This window comes from Staurois parvus, unplaced genomic scaffold, assembly GCF_062004578.1.
Source record: "Staurois parvus isolate SC_StPar_1 unplaced genomic scaffold, SC_StPar_1.0 ptg000004l, whole genome shotgun sequence".
NCBI classification, from domain to species: domain Eukaryota; kingdom Metazoa; phylum Chordata; class Amphibia; order Anura; family Ranidae; genus Staurois; species Staurois parvus.
Window position 1 is genome coordinate 4,430,417 of NW_028317800.1, and position 21,210 is coordinate 4,451,626.

Here is a 21,210-nt window from a genome sequence, read left to right on the forward strand (position 1 = left end):
CATTAACATGATTAAAAGCAAATAAAAAAGCAGTATTGAAAATACTAAATAATGAGAAAAAAATGTAAATATATGTTTAATGGTTATGTAAATTACATCACTTAGTTCATATTTACTTCCAAGTCCATAGTACTAATAATAAAGCAGATAGATCACCTTCAGTTTGTAAATGGACAGAAAGCTGGGTAAAAGACTGTATGCAAAGACTAGCGAATAAGGATTTATACCCTCAGTGGATTAAGATTATTAGTGGTATACCCCAAGGTCCAGTGTTGGGACCCTTACTTTTTAATATATTTATAAATTTAGAGTTTGTGATTAAAAGTTCATTTTTAGTATTTGCAGATGACACCAAGCTGTGTAGTAAAATAATGGTTTTACAGGATGTCTCCAACTTACAAGCTGACCTCAATGCACAGTTTAATTGGCAGCTACTTGGCAAATGAGGTTTAATGAAGATAAATAGAAAGTTATGCACTTGGGGGGCTAAAATCATGCATGCATCATACACACTAGGAGGAGTACAACTACAGGAATCAATGGTGGAGAAGAATTTGGGTGTTTTGGTAGATCATAGACATGGAATCCCAAGCTGCAGTTTCAAAAGCTTGCAAATACTTTCTTGTATTAAAAGAAGCATAGACTCCAGAGAGAGAGACATCATTTTTCCCCTGAACAAATCATTAGTAATACCTCATCTGGAATATGCAATTCAGTTTTGGACAGCAGTGCAGAGAAGGGCAGCCAAACTGATAAGAGGCATGGAGGAGCTCAACTATGAGGAAAGAATTGGAATTTTCTCTCTCTTAAATAGAGATTAAGGCTCCATGCATACTGGCTTAAAAAAAGTGGCTCCTAGGTTTAACGATTTGCCTGTAGAAGTAACTAATGTTATCCTATGTGTCCATGCACATTAGGTAGTCTATAAGCATTTTTTAAGCTCAGCGTTTAGAGGCAGAAAAAAAACCTTCTGTTTTGCGTTTTTGAGAGCGCTTTTTTGGAAGAAATAAAATACTAAATGTAGCTAAATTCTCCTAAATGCTTCTAAACGCTAGTACAAAATAAAACCACTCAAAATTTGCATTTTTTTTCTGCCAAGAGCACTGGTGTTTTTTTTCTTAAGCCAGTGTGCACGGAGCTTAAGGGGGATATGATCAACATGTATAAATACATAAGTGGTTTATATAGTGAACTTGGTGTAGTTATTCACTTTCAGGTCATCAAAAAGGACAAGAGGGCACTCTCTATGTCTGTAGGAAAACAGATTTAACCTCCAAATCCAGAAAGGCTTATTCACAGTAAGAGCTGTGAAAATGTGGAATAGATTCCCTCAAGAACTAGATAAGTAAGTACATGGTACTCCAGATGAAAAGACAAGGTGAAAAAAGGGATTAAAAAAAACCATGAGAGAGATCCTTCTAGAGGTAGTATTCCGTTGTACTGTGCGTATTCTAAAAAGTGTAGGCATATAATCAAATTCATAAGGTTGCCGGATGCCCTTCCTAGCATCAAGCAACCTATTTTAGCACATGCGGAGACGATTGCCAATTCAATAAAAAGGTGCTTCCAAATAGATTCTTCAAGAAGGTCTGTATTTATTGATTATAAAAACAGGTTAAACACAATCAATGCGTTTAGTGACCCCTTCGTCAGGAAAAGGTGAATAAAAAGGTGAGGAAAAGGTCCTTCCCTCAGTTCAACCCCTGCTCCTCTTAAATACTTACCTGAACCTAATCTTGAGCCAGCGCTGTGCCTGAGAGCAGCAGTGCTGCTCTCTCACTTATCATTGTACACAGAGCCAGCAGTGGGAGCCATTGGCTCCTGCTGCTGTCAATCAGATTCTATAAGGAGGGAGCAGGAGATGGGGCAAAACTGCACTGTGTATGTCAGTAGACACACAGCACAACTTGGGAGGGAGCCCGCACTTGTGTCCCATAACAAGCGGCTTGCAATGGGGGCACATAGAAAAGAGGAGGAGCCTAGAGCACCAGTGGGGGACCCCGAAGAGGAGGTTTAGGGCCACTCTTTGCAAAGCCGTACAGAGCAGGTAACTACAACATGATTGTTGTTTTTGAAAAATAAATAACTTTAAAATCACTTTAGCTGTTTCCCAAAACAGTTACTTTCAAGGCATGCTGTGAATGATGACTGTCACAGTTGCTTGTGCTCTCAACCAAACTGCTAAGCCATCAATGGCTGGCATCATAACTGATCACATGTGTAGCACCATGGCAACTGCAGATCAAATAGAACCTAAGATGGCATCTTTCTTTGCTGGAAAGGATAGGTTTAGTTCTCCTTTTTCCTTTTAACTTGGGGCCAGCGCAGTGGCTAAATGGTTAGCATTGCCGCGTGGCAGCACAAAGTTCGTCGGTTGGAATCCCAACCACAGCACTACCTGTCTGGAAATTTGCATGTTCTCACTGTGCCTGCGTGGGTTTTCTCCGGGTGCTCCAATTTACTACCACACTCCAAAGACATGCTGGTAGGTTAATTGGATCCTGTCCACATTTTCTCTAGTATGTGTATGCATGAATTTGAGTTAGGGACTTTAGATTGTAAGCTCTTTGAGGGCAGGGTCTGATGTGAATGTACAATATACAGTATATGTAAAGCACTGTGTAAATTGTCAGTATGATATAAGTGTCTGTAATGATAAAATAAATTTAAGTTTGAGGATAACATAAGTGTGAGTAGTTTACTGTATCACAGCATGCATGTGCACTGCAACTTAAAAACATAATTGCAGCTCACTATTGTATACCAGGCCTCTTGGAAATAATAGATTTGTGTTGAGCCTGCGTTGAGTAAAGTAGCCAAATACATGTGGTGTGCATGGGCTCTGAAAGTCTTCAAAACTTGTCAAGAGGTCCCTGGGGACTGCAATTTATTGAGACACTGTTTTGCATAAAAACAGGTCATATCTGAGAGGAAAGTAACATATTCTTGTATTAATCTCTTCCAACTGAAGGTACGCATATGTGCGACCTCTCAATGGGTTGGCTTTAACACTGAGAGGACACATATATGCAGCCCTATGTAAACACTTTTTTTGTGCTGAGAGCGCACACCCTGCACACTCCCAGCACAGTTACTGGTGGGGACCCCAATGTATACTTGCAATCAGAAGCTTTCCGATCGTGTGACCACTGTGACAACCAATTACAGCGGTCACATGACCCCAATGCCCGCCTCTGTCTCCTTACATTTAAAGCTCTAAAATAGTTTAACGGATGCTAATAAAGGTAATGAGCATACAGTAATGGTTGGTTGCTAGTAACATAGTTTTTATACGCAAAACAAATACTTAAAAATTCATGCTCTATAGAACATGAGCAGCTACCTCAATATTGCAGGCAACAATACATAAAACAATAAAACATAAAAGTGCGGCGCTACATATAACCAAAAAGTTAGTGGAAATACTTGGAATAAATGGGAAGTCCAATTCACATGCGAAGGAGATACAGTGGGGCAAAAAAGTATTTAGTCAGCCACCAATTGTGCAAGTTCTCCCACTTAAAAAGATGAGAGAGGCCTGTAATTGGCATCATAGGTAGACCTCAACTATGAGAGACAAAATGAGAAAAAAAATCCAGACAATCACATTGGCTGATTTGGAAAGAATTTATTTGCAAATTATGGTGGAAAATAAGTATTTGGTCACCTACAAACAAGCAAGATTTCTGGCTCTCACAGACCTGTACCTTCTTCTTTAAGAGGCTCCTCTGTCCTGCTCTCATTACCTGTATCAATGGCACCTGTTTGAACTTGTTATCAGTATAAAAGACACCTGTCCACAACCTCAAACAGTCACACTCTGAACTCCACTATGGTGAAGATCAAAGAACTGTCGAAGGACACCAGAAACAAACAAAATTGTAGACCTGCACCAGGCTGGGAAGACTGAATCTGCAATAGGCAAGCAGCTTGGTGTGAACAAATCAACTGTGGGAGCAATAATTAGAAAATGGAAGACATACAAGACCACTGATCTCCCTCGATCTGGGGCTCCATGCAAGATCTCACCCCGTGGGGTCAAAATGATCACAAGAACGGTGAGCAAAAATCCCAGGACCACACGGGGGGACCTAGTGAATGACCTGCAGAGAGCTGTGACCAACGTAACAAAGGCTACCATCAGTAACACACTACGCCGCCAGGGACTCAGATCCTGCAGTGCCAGACGTGTCCCCCTGCTTAAGCCAGTATATGTCCGGGCCCGTCTGAAGTTTGCTAGAGGGCATTTGGATGATCCAGAAGAGGATTGGGAGAATGTCATATGGTCAGATGAAACCAAAATAGAACTGTTTGGTAGAAACACAACTCGTTGTGTTTGGAGGAGAGAGAATGCTGAGTTGCATCCAAAGAACACCATACCTACTGAGAAGCATGGGGGTGGCAGCATCATGCTTTGGGGCTGTTTCTCCGCAAAGGGACCAGGACGACTGATCCATGTACAGGACAGAATGAATGGGGCCATGTATCGTGAGATTTTGAGTGCAAACCTCCTTCCATCAGCAAGGGCATTGAAAATGAAACGTGGCTGGGTCTTCCAACATGACAATGATTCCAAACATACCACCCGGGCAATGAAGGAGTGGCTTTGTAAGAAGCATTTCAAGGTCCTGGAGTGGCCTAGCCAGTCTCCAGATCTCAACCCCGTAGAAAACCTTTGGAGGGAGTTGAAAGTCCGTGTTGCCCAGCGACAGTCCAAAACATCACTGCTCTAGAGGAGATCTGCATGGAGGAATGGGCCAACATACCAGCAACAGTGTGTGCCAACCTTGTGAAGAATTGTTTGACCTCTGTCATTGCCAACAAAGGATATACAGTTGCAAGAAAAAGTATGTGAACCCCTTGGGATTACATGCAAGTCAACAATTCTTGATCGTAGGTCTTCTGAGAGCTCTTTTCTGTGAGGCATGGTTCACATCAGACAGTGCTTCTTGAAACCAGTAAACCCAAAACAGGTGTGTGTTTTTTAAGGGCAGGACAGCTGTCAGCAACACATCCAATATCATCACACTGATTGGAGTCAAGGTTGGCTCACTCCTGGCTCCAATTAGCTCTGGGAGAAGTCATTAAGCTAGGGCCTCACATACTTTTTCCTCCCTGCACTGTGAATGTTTACATGTTATGTGCAATTAAACCATGGCAACATCTAATGTTTGTGTAGTATTATGTTCAGCAGACTGTGTTCTTCTATTGTTGTGACTTAGATGACGTTCAGAGCACATTTTATGCCCAATTCATGCAAAACTCCACGTAATCCCACAGGGTTCACATACTTTTTCTTGCAACTGTATAACAAAGTATTGAGATGAACTTTTGATATTGACCAAATACTTATTTTCCACCATAATTTGCAAATAAATTCTTTCCAAATCCGCCAATGTGATTGTCTGGATTTGTTTTCTCATTTTAGCTCTCATAGTTGAGGTCTACCTATGATCCCAATTACAGGCCTCTCTCATCTTTTTAAGTGGGAGAACTTGCACAATTGGTGGCTGACTAAATACTTTTTTGCCCCACTGTATAACGTGAAATATGCCCCTTTTTTACTGGAACATCAATGTTGTCATGAATGCTTCAAATCTGAGAAGATGAAGAAAATCCACCATCACCAACACCCAAAAAATTCTGCCTCTTACCAGATCAAATTGACCCCCAGTTAAGGATGGGTAAAAATGCGCAATGCAACTTCCAGACACATACCATGGACCTGTACACAAAAGGATCTAACTGGCCCCCAATGGTAGATGGATAAACACGATGGATAATTCCAAAAGCTTGATGTCCCAGTAAAAAAAGGGGCTTATTTCACGTTATATCTCCTTCGCATGTGAGTTGGGCTTTCCATTTATTCCATGTATTTCCACAAACTTTTTATTATATGTAGCGCCACACTTTTATGTTTTATAGTTTTTATAAGGTTCACAGATGAATTTGTAAACAAAGATTAGGTTGATTTGAACTGGAGACGAGTCTGAATGAGAGTGGTAGTATAGGAATGATAATTCATACACACTGTGTTCTATCCCGTAGAAGGCTAGTTGCCTCTCATAGAATGCTAGTGGCATCCTTTGTCATGAAAGGGCTCATCGAAAATGACCTTATTTATTGATTGGTAACAAATAAGAATATTGCCTTAAGTGAGCAGATTTAGACCTTCTTTCTGTTTTCTTTCATTTTCTACTACAGGTTTAATTCTGATTGGTGGCTGAGAGAAAATGTAATTGGATGCTTGTTTAAAAAAAAAAAAAAAAAAATGTTTGCACTGGCTGTACAAAAAGTTATAAACCAAATATTTGAAAAGGAGTGGGTACAATTAAATTCCTATTTATGATTGACATTTTAGTTTGTTTATAGTAACTAACTTGTATTTGACTTGCTGATCTTTTAAGAAAATAAGCAAGTAATATGTTTGCTGTAGAACATGAACAGAGTATAACCTTCATAAAGCTCCACTAGGTATTTCAATCTGTGTCTGGAACTAATGCCATCACACATCTTTCCCTACCTAGCGAGAGAGGTGACCACCTTTCACAAGACCACAGATGGAATATAGACGCAAGTCCTTGCCCTCTTTCTTAATTCACTATCCACTTAGAAGATAACACTTTGCGGACGACTTTAAAAAGACTAAGTGGAAGGAAATGTTTCATCTCGATCAGATGTTACTCCTCGCCCTGTGGAAACCTTGCTCAGAAATCTCCAAAGGTTACCCAAGTGGTCTTGTTGAAGTTTTCAGCTAGATGCTCTGTAACAATTATAATTGGCTGATGAGTAGGTTTGGCCCTAACTAGAATGCCATTGTTCGATTTCCCAGCATTCCCTCTGAAGACTTGTCACAGTTTCTGCTGGCTCCGTTGACAATTTTCTAAAAAGCAAACTCAAGGGAAATCATTACGCTCTTTACATGTCGTCTTCTGCAGTACAGAATGATCCTGTGATATTTTAACACGGTTTTCCATTGCCTGATGGCAGCTAGCTAAGGTTAAAACAGAACAAGTCCCTCTGTTATTTTGTGACTGTATTTCAGCCACTGAAGAAGACGAGGAGATAACTGACAATTAAATGCCTGGGTTGTCAAAGCTAAAACGTATGCAGCCAATCAATGGAGTCTGTTGGGAGCACAGTTTTGTGAGAGTGATAAGAAAGAAATGACAAGTGGCACAGTGGAGTTTTTGCAATACAAATATAATAGTTATCACTGTTGTAAAATGTGAGGAATACAAATGTGTGGGATTTTCTGTGTTGATACAAGACAAGGCAGATTATTAGCATTTAAAATGAAAAAAGCTATTCAAAAGTTATAAGAAATATGAAGACCTATTCTGAAGCAATATCATTGTTTGGAAAGAATTCCTTCCAGAAGCAAACAATCCTCAGGTCACCCACCATACACATCTGCTGGTAGGTGCATATCGGCCATTTCCATTTTTGCTAATGAGTAATGTCAGGTCAACTCTGAATGGACAGAGTGCCTGAAAAGCAGTAAATCATAAAGCGGAACTAAACCCATCGAATTAACGGTTTAAAAAACAGTTACATTTCTGGAATGCTGAGATTGCTGTCACGTTTGCTTGTGTCCTCTACCAAACTGTCAAACCAGCAAATGGCTGGTGTCATAACTGATCACGTGTGCAGCACCATGGCAGTTGCAGATCAAACAGAAGCAGCTTCCTTGGCTGTAAAGGATAGGAGGGTTTAATTGCACTTTAAGGCTGTCTGCAGATCAGCCTCTACAAATTCAGCAGTGCCTAAAAATGGGGAAGAACTGAGTGTGTGTGTGTGTGTCTGATCTGGGTGAGACAGTGTATTACTAGTGTATTTTAAACAGTATAGGCACTTATTTTAATGTTTTACATAGCTATACCTGCAAAATGGGACAGCCTGACGAGATCTAGCAGGATTTAATTTTATGACTGAAGTTTCACTTTAATATTTGCATTCCAGTAAGGAAATGGTGACTTGTAGGAGACACCCAAAAAAATCAAATGCTGCAGGTGGAGGACAGAACATCTAACAGTGAAATGAACACTTTATTTTTTATAGCTATAGAGTATTAAAGCCATTAGATCAGCTCAACAGCCAAGTAACAAACATTTTCAGAAGAAGAGGTTAGCGATGACTTCATCCATATTTCTGTCAGTACAGGTTTTGGCTTCATCCATATTTCTGTCAGCACAGGTTTTGGACAAAAGGGAATGAACATGCAATATTGCACTGTACTGATCTGGAGCTTCTTTGGCATCCCCTATCATGTATGTGTGGCAGTTTAGTGGTTTTTGGAAGCATGTCATAAAATGAACAATGTATTCTTCTGCCTCTGGTCATGGACTCTTTGAACATACAGTTGCAAGAAAAAGTATGTGAACCCCTTGGGATTACGTGGAGTTTTGCATGAATTGGGCATAAAATGTGCTCTGAATGTCATCTAAGGCACAACAATAGAAGAACACAGTCTGCTGAACATAATACTACACAAATATTAGATGTTGCCATGGTTTAATTGCACATAACATGTAAACATTCACAGTGCAGGGAGGAAAAAGTATGTGAGGCCCTAGCTTAATGACTTCTCCCAGAGCTAATTGGAGCCAGGAGTGAGCCAACCTTGACTCCAATCAGTGTGATGATATTGGATGTGTTGCTGACAGCTGTCCTGCCCTTAAAAAACACACACCTGTTTTGGGTTTACTGGTTTCAAGAAGCACTGTCTGATGTGAACCATGCCTCGCAGAAAAGAGCTCCCAGAAGACCTATGATCAAGTATTGTTGACTTGCATGAAGCTGGAAAGGGTTACAAAAGTATCTTCAAAAACCTTGATGTTCATGTGTCCACGGTAAGACAGACTGTCTACAAATAGAGAAAGTTTAGCACTGTTGCTACTCTCCCTAGGCGTGGTCATCCTGTAAAAATGACTGCAAGAGCACAGCGCAGAATGCTGCATGAGGTAAAGCAGAATCCCAGAGTGTTAGCTAAAGACCTACAGAAATCTCTGGCACATGCTAACATTTTTGTTGACACATCTACAATAAGGAAAACATTAAACAAGAATGGAGTACATGGGAGGACACCACGGAGGACGCCATTGCTGTCCAAAAAGAATATTGCAGCACGTTTGAAGTTTGCAAAAGAGCACCTGGATGTTCCACAGCACTACTGGCAAAATATACTGTGGACAGATGAAACCAAGATTGAGTTGTTTGGGAAGAACACACAACACTATGTGTGGAGAAAAAAAGGCACAGCACACCAACATCAAAACCTCATCCCCACTGAAAAGCATGGCGGAAGGAGCATCATGGTTTGGGGCTGCTTTGCTGCCTCAGGGCCTGGATGGATTGTTGTCATTGATGGGAAAATGAATTCCAGAGTTTATCAAGACATTTTGCAGGAAACCATCTGTCCGCCAACTGAAGCTCAGCAGAGGATGGGTGATGCAACAGGACAATGACCCAAAGCATACAAGTAATTCAACAAAACAATGGCTGCAACAGCACAGAATACGCCTTCTGGAGTGGCCCAGTCAGAGTCCTGACCTCAACCTGATTGAAATGCTGTGGCATGACCTTAAGAGAGTGATTCACACCAGACATCCCAAGAATATTGCTACACTGAAACAGTTTTGTGAAGAGGAGCAGTCCAAAATTACTCCAGATCGTTGTGCAGGTCTGATCTGCAACTACAGGAAACGTTTGGTTGAGGTTACTGCTGCCAAAGGAGGGTCAACCAGTTATTACGTTCAAAGGTTCACATACTTTTTCCTCCCTGCACTGTGAATGTTTACATGTTATGTGCAATTAAACTATGGCAACATCTAATGTTTGTGTAGTATTATGTTCAGCAGACTGTGTTCTTCTATTGTTGTGACTTAGATGACGTTCAGAGCACATTTTATGCACAATTCATGCAAAACTCCTTGTAATCCCAAGGGGTTCACATACAGTCAGGTCCATAAATATTGGGACATGGACACAATTCTAACATTTTTGGCTCTATACACCACCACAATGGATTTGAAATGAAACAAACAAGATGTGCTTTAACTGCAGACTGTCAGCTTTAATTTGAGGGTATTTACATCCAAATCAGGTGAACGGTGTAGGAATTTCAACAGTTTGCATATGTGCCTCCCACTTGTTAAGGGACCAAAAGTAATGGGACAATTGGATTCTCAGCTGTTCCATGGCCAGGTGTGTGTTATTCCTTCATTATCCCAATTACAATGAGCAGATAAAAGGTCCAGAGTTCATTTCAAGTGTGATATTTGCATTTGGAATCTGTTGCTGTCAACTCTCAAGATGAGATCCAAAGAGCTGTCACTATCAGTGAAGCAAGCCATCATTAGGCTGAAAAAACAAAACAAACCCATCAGAGAGATAGCAAAAACATTAGGCATGGCCAAAACAACTGTTTGGAAGATTCTTAAAAAGAAGGAACGCATCGGGGAGCTCAGCAACACCAAAAGACCCGGAAGACCACGGAAAACAACTGTGGTGGATGACCGAAGAATTCTTTCCCTGGTGAAGAAAACACCCTTCACAACAGCTGGCCAGATCAAGATCACTCTCCAGGAGGTAGGTGTATGTGTGTCAAAGTCAACAATCAAGAGAAGACTTCAGCAGAGTGAATACAGAGAGTTCACCACAAGATGTAAACCATCGGTGAGCCTCAAAAACAGGAAGGCCAAATTAGAGTTTGCCAAATGACATCTAAAAAAGCCTTCACAGTTCTGGAACAACATCCTATGGACAGATGAGACCAAGATCAACTTGTACCAGAGTGATGGGAAGAGAAGAGTATGGAGAAGGAAAGGAACCTACTCATGATCCTAAGCATACCACTTTATCAGCGAAGCATGGTGGTGGTAGTGTCATGGCGTGGGCATGTATGGCTGCCAATGGAACTGGTTCTCTTGTATTTATTGATGATGTGACTGCTGACAAAAGCAGCAGGATGAATTCTGAAGTGTTTCGGGCAATATTATCTGCTCATATTCAGCCAAATGCTTCAGAACTCATTGGATGCCGCTTCACAGTGCAGATGGACAATGACCCAAAGCATACTGCAAAAGCAACCAAAGAGTTTTTTTTAAGGAAAGAAGTGGAATATTATGCAATGGCCAAGTCAATCACCTGACCTGAATCCGATTGAGCATGCATTTCACTTGCTGAAGACAAAACTGAAGGGAAAATGCCCCAAGAACAAGCAGGAACTGAAGACAGTTGCAGTAGAGGCCTGGCAGAGCATCACCAGGGATGAAACCCAGTGTCTGGTGATGTCTACGCGTTCCAGACTTCAGGCTGTAATTGACTGCAAAGGATTTGCAACCAAGTATTAAAAAGTGAAAGTTTTATGTATGATTATTATTCTGTCCCATTACTTTTGGTCCCTTAACAAGCGAGAGGCACATATGCAAACTGTTGTAATTCCTACACCGTTCACCTGATTTGCATGTAAATACCCACAAATTAAAGCTGACAGTCTGCAGTTAAAGCACATCTTGTTCGTTTCATTTCAAATCCATTGTGGTGGTGTATAGAGCCAAAATTGTTAGGATTGTGTTGATGTCCCAATATTTATGGACCTGACTGTATTTTTTCTTGCAACTGTATGCCGTGCTAAATAAAAAAAAAAAAAAAGTCTAGTTTCCTAAAGCAAGGAAGGCCATTAATGGGCAAATTACTGAATCGTCTAAATTAAATGGCCACCATTATTTGTTGCCTATGCCAGCCCTGCTTCATGGTCATCCCCTGTCAAGCACTGCCTCACGTATGAATGAAAGCTTTGCTAAACATTTTATCTATTTAAGAGTCGGTCTACCCATTGGGTGGGTTGATTCACACACTCAGACTGCACAGAGTTCCCTCAGTTGTCCATCTGCCTTGGTTATTACAAAGGATGTCGTCTTTTAGATGCATAATTTTTCTTACATTATGGTACCAGCACAAAACTCCCTGAATTGCAACAGAAGATATCGTAGTCATTGGTAAAAAGGATAACCAGGACTCAGCACATTGAAACATATTGAAAGACCCTAAGCACATTGAAAGAGATTCTTAATAAGATCAGCCATGTGAAGGTCTGTACTCTTAAGGTAATATGTAAAGCCAAAACTTCTTTCCACTTTGGATTCAGTAGTAAATGGTATTAAACTGTTGTAATTTTCTTATCATTTATGTCCCATTCAAGAGACTTATCTGTACTCCATGTCCTATAGATACAACCAGAAGTGAAAGAAAATCTCTCCAATGTGAGATTATAGTCGTCACTGGAAAATGATCCGCATTGGAAGATTTCCCCTCTCTTCTCTCTGGTGGCAACTCAAAATTTTGGATTTCCCTTTACTTTCATTAGCAATGGTCACCAGAATACATAGCGCAAATCTTTTTAGTGGGGAAACAGACACCAGTAAAAACCTGACGGGGGTTCTCTAACCACTTGCTACTCTATCCAAAGCTAAGATAAAACGTTTTAGCTTTAGATGCACTTAAAATAAGCACAGTTTTTACATAACTTCCAATATAAAGTTAAAGGGCAGCTGTAAATTTTACAAACAAGCGATGACAGTGCTTTTAACAAACACCAAAACAACAGCTATCAATCACTTAACATTTGATAGATTGTATTGCTTATTGTTAAACCAATCTCATAGAATGAAATAATTGGTCAGTGTGGTATTCTAGAAGGCGGATAGCAATGGGTGTCTCTTTTCAGTTGTGATGGAAAAGTGCATTTTACCCCTGCAATAATTGTGATATATCTTACATAAATAGATCATCTTTGAATTGTAGTTTATATGTAAAGTGAAATACAGTTCATTCAGAATCGAATGCCATGAAATCTATTTTAATTTCACATTTCATAAACTGCACAAAGTGCCTGTTGTGAAATTCAGTGCTTGTGCTTCTAAAGCTTAATTTGAAGCCTGTTTTTTTTTTAAATGTTGGTCTCATGTTACTTGGCACGTTCATAATATCGCTGGTTATCGCAGCAAATGTCTTTATATATTAACTGAAAGAAATATCGGGCCTTAGCTGTGAACAACATGACAACGAGACATGTGGCCTGTCCTTTGTCATTCTCAAATATACTCTGGATGTGGCCAGTGCATCGTAGACTGATCTGTCAAACTAAACAAACAACTCACATTGTTAACATTTCCTAAATCTTGCATTAATAAAACCAGAGTAAGTCTCTGAAACCACAGGAGATTTCCCCTTTCTCAGAGCAATGATGGATTGGATTCCTTCATGGCTGAGTAATGAAATAGCTTCGGCTATTGAAATGGAACATTTTGTTTTCTTTTTGTTTTCGCTTAAATAGAAATGTGAGATAAAACTTTAGCGTGACACCAGAATTGCTAAGCCTGAGAATTTAAAATACCATTTGCTTGTCACTTGTTAAGAGGTCTTTATTAGGTCATTATTAAGCTGCTGTTATTTTAACATGAAGACGCATCCATTCACGGTTTAATATTTCCTGGCTGATTTTCTTACATTTTTCATTTTAATTATTATGTTAAAAGTGTACCTCCTTTTTTTTTATTTCAGACTATAATATATGAAAATGAAGAGCTTCCAAAAATATTTCTTGATTTTTTAAATGTTCGACATTTACCCTCGTTGCCAAAAGCTGAAAGCTGTGGGTAAGATATTTTATCTGTTCATAGTCACTCAATCCATGTTTGAAATGTATTGTTTTTCGCTAATTACTTGGATATCTTTTTAGCTCCATAATGATTACAGTATAAATGGTAATAGTAATGATGATATTTTTTGCTGTCCTAAGTAGCTACATTATTAGTGATGTTTGTGTTCCCTGTCCTAAAATCAGGCTGGTTATTTTAACAAGTCTGTGGACTTTATTTAAATGGAAGCAAAGCCACATACATCACAGTAATCAAATATCTCAGAAAAAATATGTCCAAACTTAAAAATACATAAAATATGAAAAAATTATATATATATATATATATATATATATATATATATATATATATATATATATATATACACACATATACACAGTTGTGCTCAAAAGTTATCATACCCCTGCAGAAATTGTGAAATTTTGGCATTGATTTTGAAAATATGACTGATCATGCCAAAAAATGGTCTTATATGGAAGGATGATGATCATATGAAGCCATTTATTATCAAATAGTTGTATGGCTCCTTTGTAAATCATAATGATAACAGAAATCACCCAAACGGCCATGATCAAAAGTTTACATACCCTGGAATGTTTGTCCTTGGTACAGACACACAAGGTGATACACATGGGTTAAAATGCCAATTAGAGGTTAATGTCCCACATCTGTGGCTTTTTAAATTGCAATTAGTGTCATTGTATAAATAGTCAATGAGTTTGTTGGCTCTTACGTGGAAGCACTTACTAGGCTAGATACTGAGCCATGGGGGTCAGTAAAGAACTGTCAAAAGTCCTGCGTAACAAGGTAATGGAACTTTATAAAGATGGAAAAGGCAACCATTTTGTAGGCTCAGCTAAGGTACAGCCTTATTGCTGGGGACAGTGACCATGTCCTCCAGACCACCTCTGTTGTCCTGCCCCCAGTTCTTTGTGGTTACACAGTTCCATGCACCATAAATTAGATATGATTATGCCTATTCTAGGAATGGTAATATCTTCTTTTTTCTAATATTTTATTTACAAATCCTGGCCTGCTGGTGACATCACTATTTAATGTATTCTCAGTGTTCGGATGCATTGCATGGCCTATTTCAAATTTTAAGATGGTTTTAATTCAGTATGATGTAGTAATAAGGCATACAGTATTCTATGACATTGCAAGAAGAAAGATAACCGAATTCCAGGCAACCTTTTGGCACAAACCTTGTCTCCTTCTATATATATGCATTTGTCATTAGGGTTACTAGCAGCCATAAGTCTCCAAAAATGTATTCACTTTATATTCCATTCATCTTCCTACATATTGCAGTTTTATAAAATGTATGTGACTAAATGGATGGGGTTTAAGTCCTGGCAGCTCTGCCCACTTATCCATTTGGGTGCCTGTATCTGTGTTTTAGGAATAACCCCAAATCAAGGGCTGCGGAACCGCAGGCCATGTTTTTTTTATGTTCAAAGCATTAGAACAAGTAGCCCAGCATAAAATTCTGCAGCAGGAACCTACAGCGTCAACCCCTTGCACTGTTAAAAGTTTTCTGGGAATATGAAATGCAAAATTTTCGGAGACTTGTGAATTAAGTATAGTGCCTGTTAGTCATGCTAAGAAACAGTTATTTGACATGCTGTCCACAGTTGCATATTGCCTTTCCCACATCTCTCCCAGCACTATTTATTCTACACTTGTTCTACACAGATTATATCAATTTGCATGAAAATAGAAAATCAATTACTGGCATTTTTTAATCCTTTTTTAAGAGCTAGAGATCATCTTTCTAAATAATTATTTATATTTTCATTCTACGTGATATTGCTGCCTGTGGCTCTACGAAAGATATCCTTTTGTTATTTGTCCCAGTAACCACTGTCTTTGTACAGAAAGTGATGAGAAATCCACAATATTTTAACTATCACTGAAGGTGAGAGGGAAATCTTCCAACAAGTGAACTTGTTCTGATGAAAACAGTCTTAAGAGGGAAATTCCTCCTACTTGGGGTAGAGGTGAAGTGAAAGGAAATCTCCCTGACAGGACACAGACAGAAAAAAAATTACCTTTCCCTACTCTATCCAAAATAAAAAAAAAAAAAGAATGACTTTAAATACTCTTTATTGTAACAGAAAGTAATCTTTATACTTTCTTTCAGGTCCATTGAAGAACTTGAATCAGAAGAAACCAGGTAAAACTAGAATGGTTTTATGATCAATTACAAGGTTGTTTTAGGAAGGAAGTTGGGAATTATATCGTTTAATTTTTTTGTAGTTATGAATAAAATGATAGATGTCAGTGGGTGGAGTGCAGGGGCAGACTGACCATTTGGAAACTTGGGCACTACCCAAGGGCCTGGGGTCAGTAGGGGGCCCCATGAGATGCCCCTGGTACCTTTTTCATAGGCTTTTTTGAGTTTGGGCAAGGACACAGGGGCCCCATGATCCCCTATTGCCTGGGGGCCCCATGAGTTGTCAGTCCGCCCCTGGTGGAGTGTATTTTTTTTTTTACTATTTATGTTGTGTGTTTTCAGGTTTATTTGTTATGTTTCCTTACATACATTTTTTTTGTGTAGCATTGGAAGGAACTACAGCTTTATTTAATTTTATGATCACTTTCCCAGAGTAGTACAATGTTACTATGGTAACATTATGTTGCTCTGTCACAGATTGTTAAAAAAAAAAAAAAAAAAATTATTCCTTTTTTTTTTTTCGTACTGTCACCAGTCAGTGTCCCTGATCACTGCCACACCAATTATATGATGATGCTGTACTGCACTGGTGACAGTTTGTAAAAAATAAATTGTGAATTGTTAATTTCCCAAAAGATTGTGACACAAAATGACTTTAAAAAAAACTCACCATGCCTCTTACAAAATAGCTTGGACTGCCTACTTTGCAAAACGTCATTTGGGGGGTATTTTTACTGTCCTGACTTTTTTAGGCGTCAAGAAAAGAGGTAGGCCATCAGTACATCGGCATTGATCTATTTTCAGATCTATACCATAGTTTGTGGACTTTCCTACAGACTAAATAATATACCCTGATTTAGGTTATTTTCACCAAATAAATGTAGAATACATTTTGGACTAAATTTATGAAGAACAATTTTTTATTTGCAACACTTTTAAACAAACTAAGAAAAGCAAGGTTTATTTCAAAATGTTGTCTTTTCTTTCATTTATTTAGCAATAAATAAATAAACAAAACGGTGGTGATTAATGTCACCAAAAGAAAGTACTAGTTGTGTGAAAACAATGATAAAAAGTTAGCTTGGGTATAGCGTTGCATGACCGGGAAATTGTCATTCAAAATGCGACAGAGCTAAAAGCTGAAAATTGTCCTGGGCAGGAAAGGGGTTAAAGTGCCCGTTACTGAAGCGGTTAATGGACAAACTCAACGTGGCCTGTGGTCTACGTTCTGCAGTGTTCACAATGGTCCTCTGAAAATTGGTGCATATCACAGTTCCATCTAGGATGTAGACGCTGAACTAAGTGTAGATATAGCCACTGTTCCCTGTGGCCATGCACACATACCATTTTTCAAACCGCTTGGGAGCATAGCAACATATATACATTGCCTTGCCATGGGCAGGCTGTGGCAATGAGAACAGAATGATTTTTGTATCTGAGGCTTCACTGCTACAATACAATTTGATGAAGAAGCCTTCGTAGTGGGTTTTGCTTCATGACAGCATCCTTTAAATATATACAAAAAAATCTAAATCAGTGGAGACCTAGCTATTGGTTTCAACACTTATGCAGTTGTACTACTTACAGTTAATGGGAAATGCTCACCTCTGTCTCCAAATTCAGAGGTATTAATATAGGATAATATTTTCACAAGATGTTATAGGTGAGTTGTAATAGTTCCAGCAACATAATTTGTTAATAATGTAACTAACAAACCCATGAATTGTAATATTAAATGATTGATGCCAATGTGATGAAAAAAGTTATGGTTTGGTAAAGGTCCAAAACTAATATTTTATCTATATCTTGGGGCTCAGTAATAATAGTCTCCTGATAATCCCAACCTGACCTTTTGGAGTCTCAATACTGCTGTCACAATACCCTAATTTACATGAATGAGAAATATATAGTTGTAATGGCATATCTGAAAGTACAAAGAAGTGGTGCACAGTTCAACCTGCCAGGATCTACTTATTAGTGTTTTTTAGATTAAGTAACTTTTTAACTGCATTTTGATCCTAAGCAGTGCTTCTGATATTTATTACTGGTCTGCAGTAATTGGGGCAAAGGAAACTGCAGCAAAACAGGAGCAGTGACTGTATTTGAATTTCACCGCACTGCAGTCTCAGCTCGTCATCTTATTGAAACTAGTTTGTTGCATTTTCTCTTTACTATTTTTGATGCTGATGCTTGTGTTTTGACCTTTCCAGCAAACTGTCACACCAGCCTGTGCTGCTGTTCCTAAGGGATCCATATGTCTTGCCTGCAGCCAACGGTAATCAAACCTGTCATCTGTTAACTGCTGTTTACTGATCTGACCCAGCAGCACAGAACTGCAGGGTTATTACAAACGTTAAATGCTTTTTGTCACATCTTATAATTTATAGTTGCTGCAGAGGACAAAATGTAGCCAGGTTGCAACTTGATTTATGGTATTTAATGCAATGTTTTACTTTTATTGATATGTTAAAGGTATTATACAGATGTCTAATTTGCAGAATATAAATGCATAATACACAAAAATATTAAAATATACAGTATATACAATATTTATATTCAGAAAACAGTACAACTGAGGTAGTCACGTATTATCGATCAGCACCCACAAAAACTGACATAAAAGAATCTTAATTTTATTTATGCAAAAAGTAGATAAATACTGTGAGTTACCAAACTCATACAGGCATTTTATAATACAAACTCAGCTCAGGGTGTGGCTATGATAACCCTCATCCTAGGCCATATTGTGACGTATAAAACTCCATAAAGGAGAATTTAAACTATTGCAAGCACCATCTGTGGTCTGATACACACAAAGCCAAAGTACAGTTTGTCAAAGCATTTCCCAGGTGAACCCAGCTTCTTCAGGATGAAGTAGTTAAATTGTTTTTTTTTTTTACAAATCATCATGGTATAATGTTAGCAATAGCATATGAGAAATCTTTGATGGACAACGCAATAGGTTAACTGTCCTGTATTCAAAAAGCTATTACCATGTACAGCCAAATAATTTGCATAAAAAACATGTTTATATAATGTAATGCTGGCCACACCCATAATGTGTTACATACATATGCCAAGTTCTTGACTGATTTACTCCCTTCTTTAATACATATTTTGGCAAATGTGTGTATATATATATATATATATATATATATATATATATACATACAAACACGTTTTACACAGCAATTACCCCCTATTGTATGGGATTTTTTAATCAAACTTAGAGAAAGTGTTAAAAATTACACATCAATCTTTATTATAGTAATATCTAAAAAGTATAAAATATGATATTTTACATTGTTATTTATACAGTATTGTTACAGAACAGTACACAATTTGTTATATAAGCAGGGACTCTCTACTGAGTATCTGACACGTTTCGGAGACAACAGCTCTTTCTTCAGCATAATCTGTAGCAAGATTGAAAATGTAAATTATATACTGTGTATTCAAAAAATGTATATGTTACTAATCCAACTGGAGTCATATAATACTCACAAAATCAATGAAATATATAGAGATAAAAATCTGTTGGAAAAAACATGACCAAATGCCACCACATCAAAGCTTCTTCTTCAGATGGAAAGAAGGGGGTCTCCACATCACCCCCAGAGCCACCGCAGTCGGACACTGGGATCGACTAGAAGCCGTCAAAAGAAAGGGGAAAATACGCATCTATGTATGTCTGTCTATATGTGTGTATGAAGAAAAAAAAAGGAACAAAAATATTTTTGAACTATATTGTTTGATATTTACTTTAATATTAGTAATATGTCATAGGGGGAAGGACTTTAATACTTGATATATATTTCTTAATGGGTCCAGCAATACCTCCATATATACTGCCACTTTTTATTTCAGTTTATTCTATTTAATTATATTGTTCCCCCCCCCCCCCCCCCCCTCTTTTTGCATCCTCACTCATTCAAATAAGTGGGTTCTGACATGGATAGCTTTTTTTTATAGATAGATAGATATATATATAAATAAATAAAATTGTTATGTTTCTTTTTTCTTTTCTTTTCTTCATACACACGTATAGACAGATATGTACAGATACATCGTTTTTCCCTTTCTTTTGCCTAGTGTCCGCCTGCGGTGGCTGTTGGGGTGATGTGGAGACCTTCTTCCCTCTTTCCATATGAAGAGGGGTGCTTTGATGTGTTGGCATTTGGTCATGTTATTTCCAACAGATTTTTTCTCTTTATATGTCATTGATTTTGTGAGTATGCTATGACTCCAGTTGGATTGGCAACATGTAAATTATATACTGTATATTCTAAAAATTTATATTTTCAATCTTGCTACAGATTATACTGTATTGTATGCAGAGTCACCCCTGAAGAAGGAGCTGTTGTCTTCAAAACACATCGGGTACTCAGTATAGAGTGTCTGCTTATATAGCAAATTGTTATGTCCTGTTCTGTAACAATACTGTATGGATAACAATGTAAAATATCACCATGTTTTATACATTTTAGACATTACTATAATAAAGACTGTTTTGTATTTTTTTAACACTGTCTCTATATTTGCCTAAAAAGTCCCATACAATACGGGGTAATTGCTGTGTATATTCTATAAGAGGGATGTTGACAAATATATAGGTGACCTCCCATACATGCTACAAATTGTGTCCTATAAGGTTGAAAAACTTTGATTTAGAGTACCTGGGTTTGACATTGAATCCAGGATCTTCCTGCCCAGGAACAAAATTCTGTCCCTCCACTCTCATGCCCAGGCCCGTCGGTCTCAGGGCTGACCCTCAGTTTGCCTGCATAAGAAGGTCTTGAACCTGACTGAAACTTCTTTCATACGCCCAGTTTCACTCCAGACCATTGCATGTCAACATTCTGGTGGCATGGACCACCAGATGTGTCTGACCGGAAAGCCCAGACTCTCTCTGTTATGGTGATTTCCAGCCTGGTGCTAGTGTCAGGGAAACCATTTCCCCCAAAGATATGGAACATTCCTATGATGCCAACCTATCTGACTGGGGAGGAGTCCTATATGACCTGTTGGTGCAGGGGACTTGGTCAGAGGATGAAGCCCAGTTTCCCATAAACATCCTGGAACTCAGGGCTACACAGTTGTCCATCACTGGATCCCTCAGTTGCAAGGTCACCTGACAAGAATCTAGCTGGATAATGCCATGGCAGTGACCTACATCAGCCATCAAGGAGGCACTAGAAAAAAAATCACACTGAAAAAGAAGTGGACTTAATCCTCTCCTGAGACTAACTTCGTATTCCAGCCCCATGTGCCATCTACATCCCAGACATGAAAAATTGGTAGGTGGATTTTCTCAGTCAACAATGTCTGGAACTTGGGGAAATAGGCTTTCTGTCCAGAGTGGTTTCAAGC

The 21,210-nt window shown here is 38.6% G+C and overlaps 1 protein-coding gene across 1 annotated transcript in view; it reads left to right on the forward strand.

Moving 5' to 3' along the window:
- SNX24 (sorting nexin 24) overlaps positions 1–21,210 on the forward strand; it is a 200,705-nt gene that overhangs the window by 174,263 nt on the left and 5,232 nt on the right. The window contains exons 4-6 of the mRNA XM_089674772.1: positions 13,567–13,661; positions 15,808–15,840; positions 18,051–18,115. Coding sequence (XP_089530898.1) covers positions 13,567–13,661; positions 15,808–15,840; positions 18,051–18,115 — 193 coding nt within the window. The remainder of the gene's footprint in view (positions 1–13,566; positions 13,662–15,807; positions 15,841–18,050; positions 18,116–21,210) is intronic.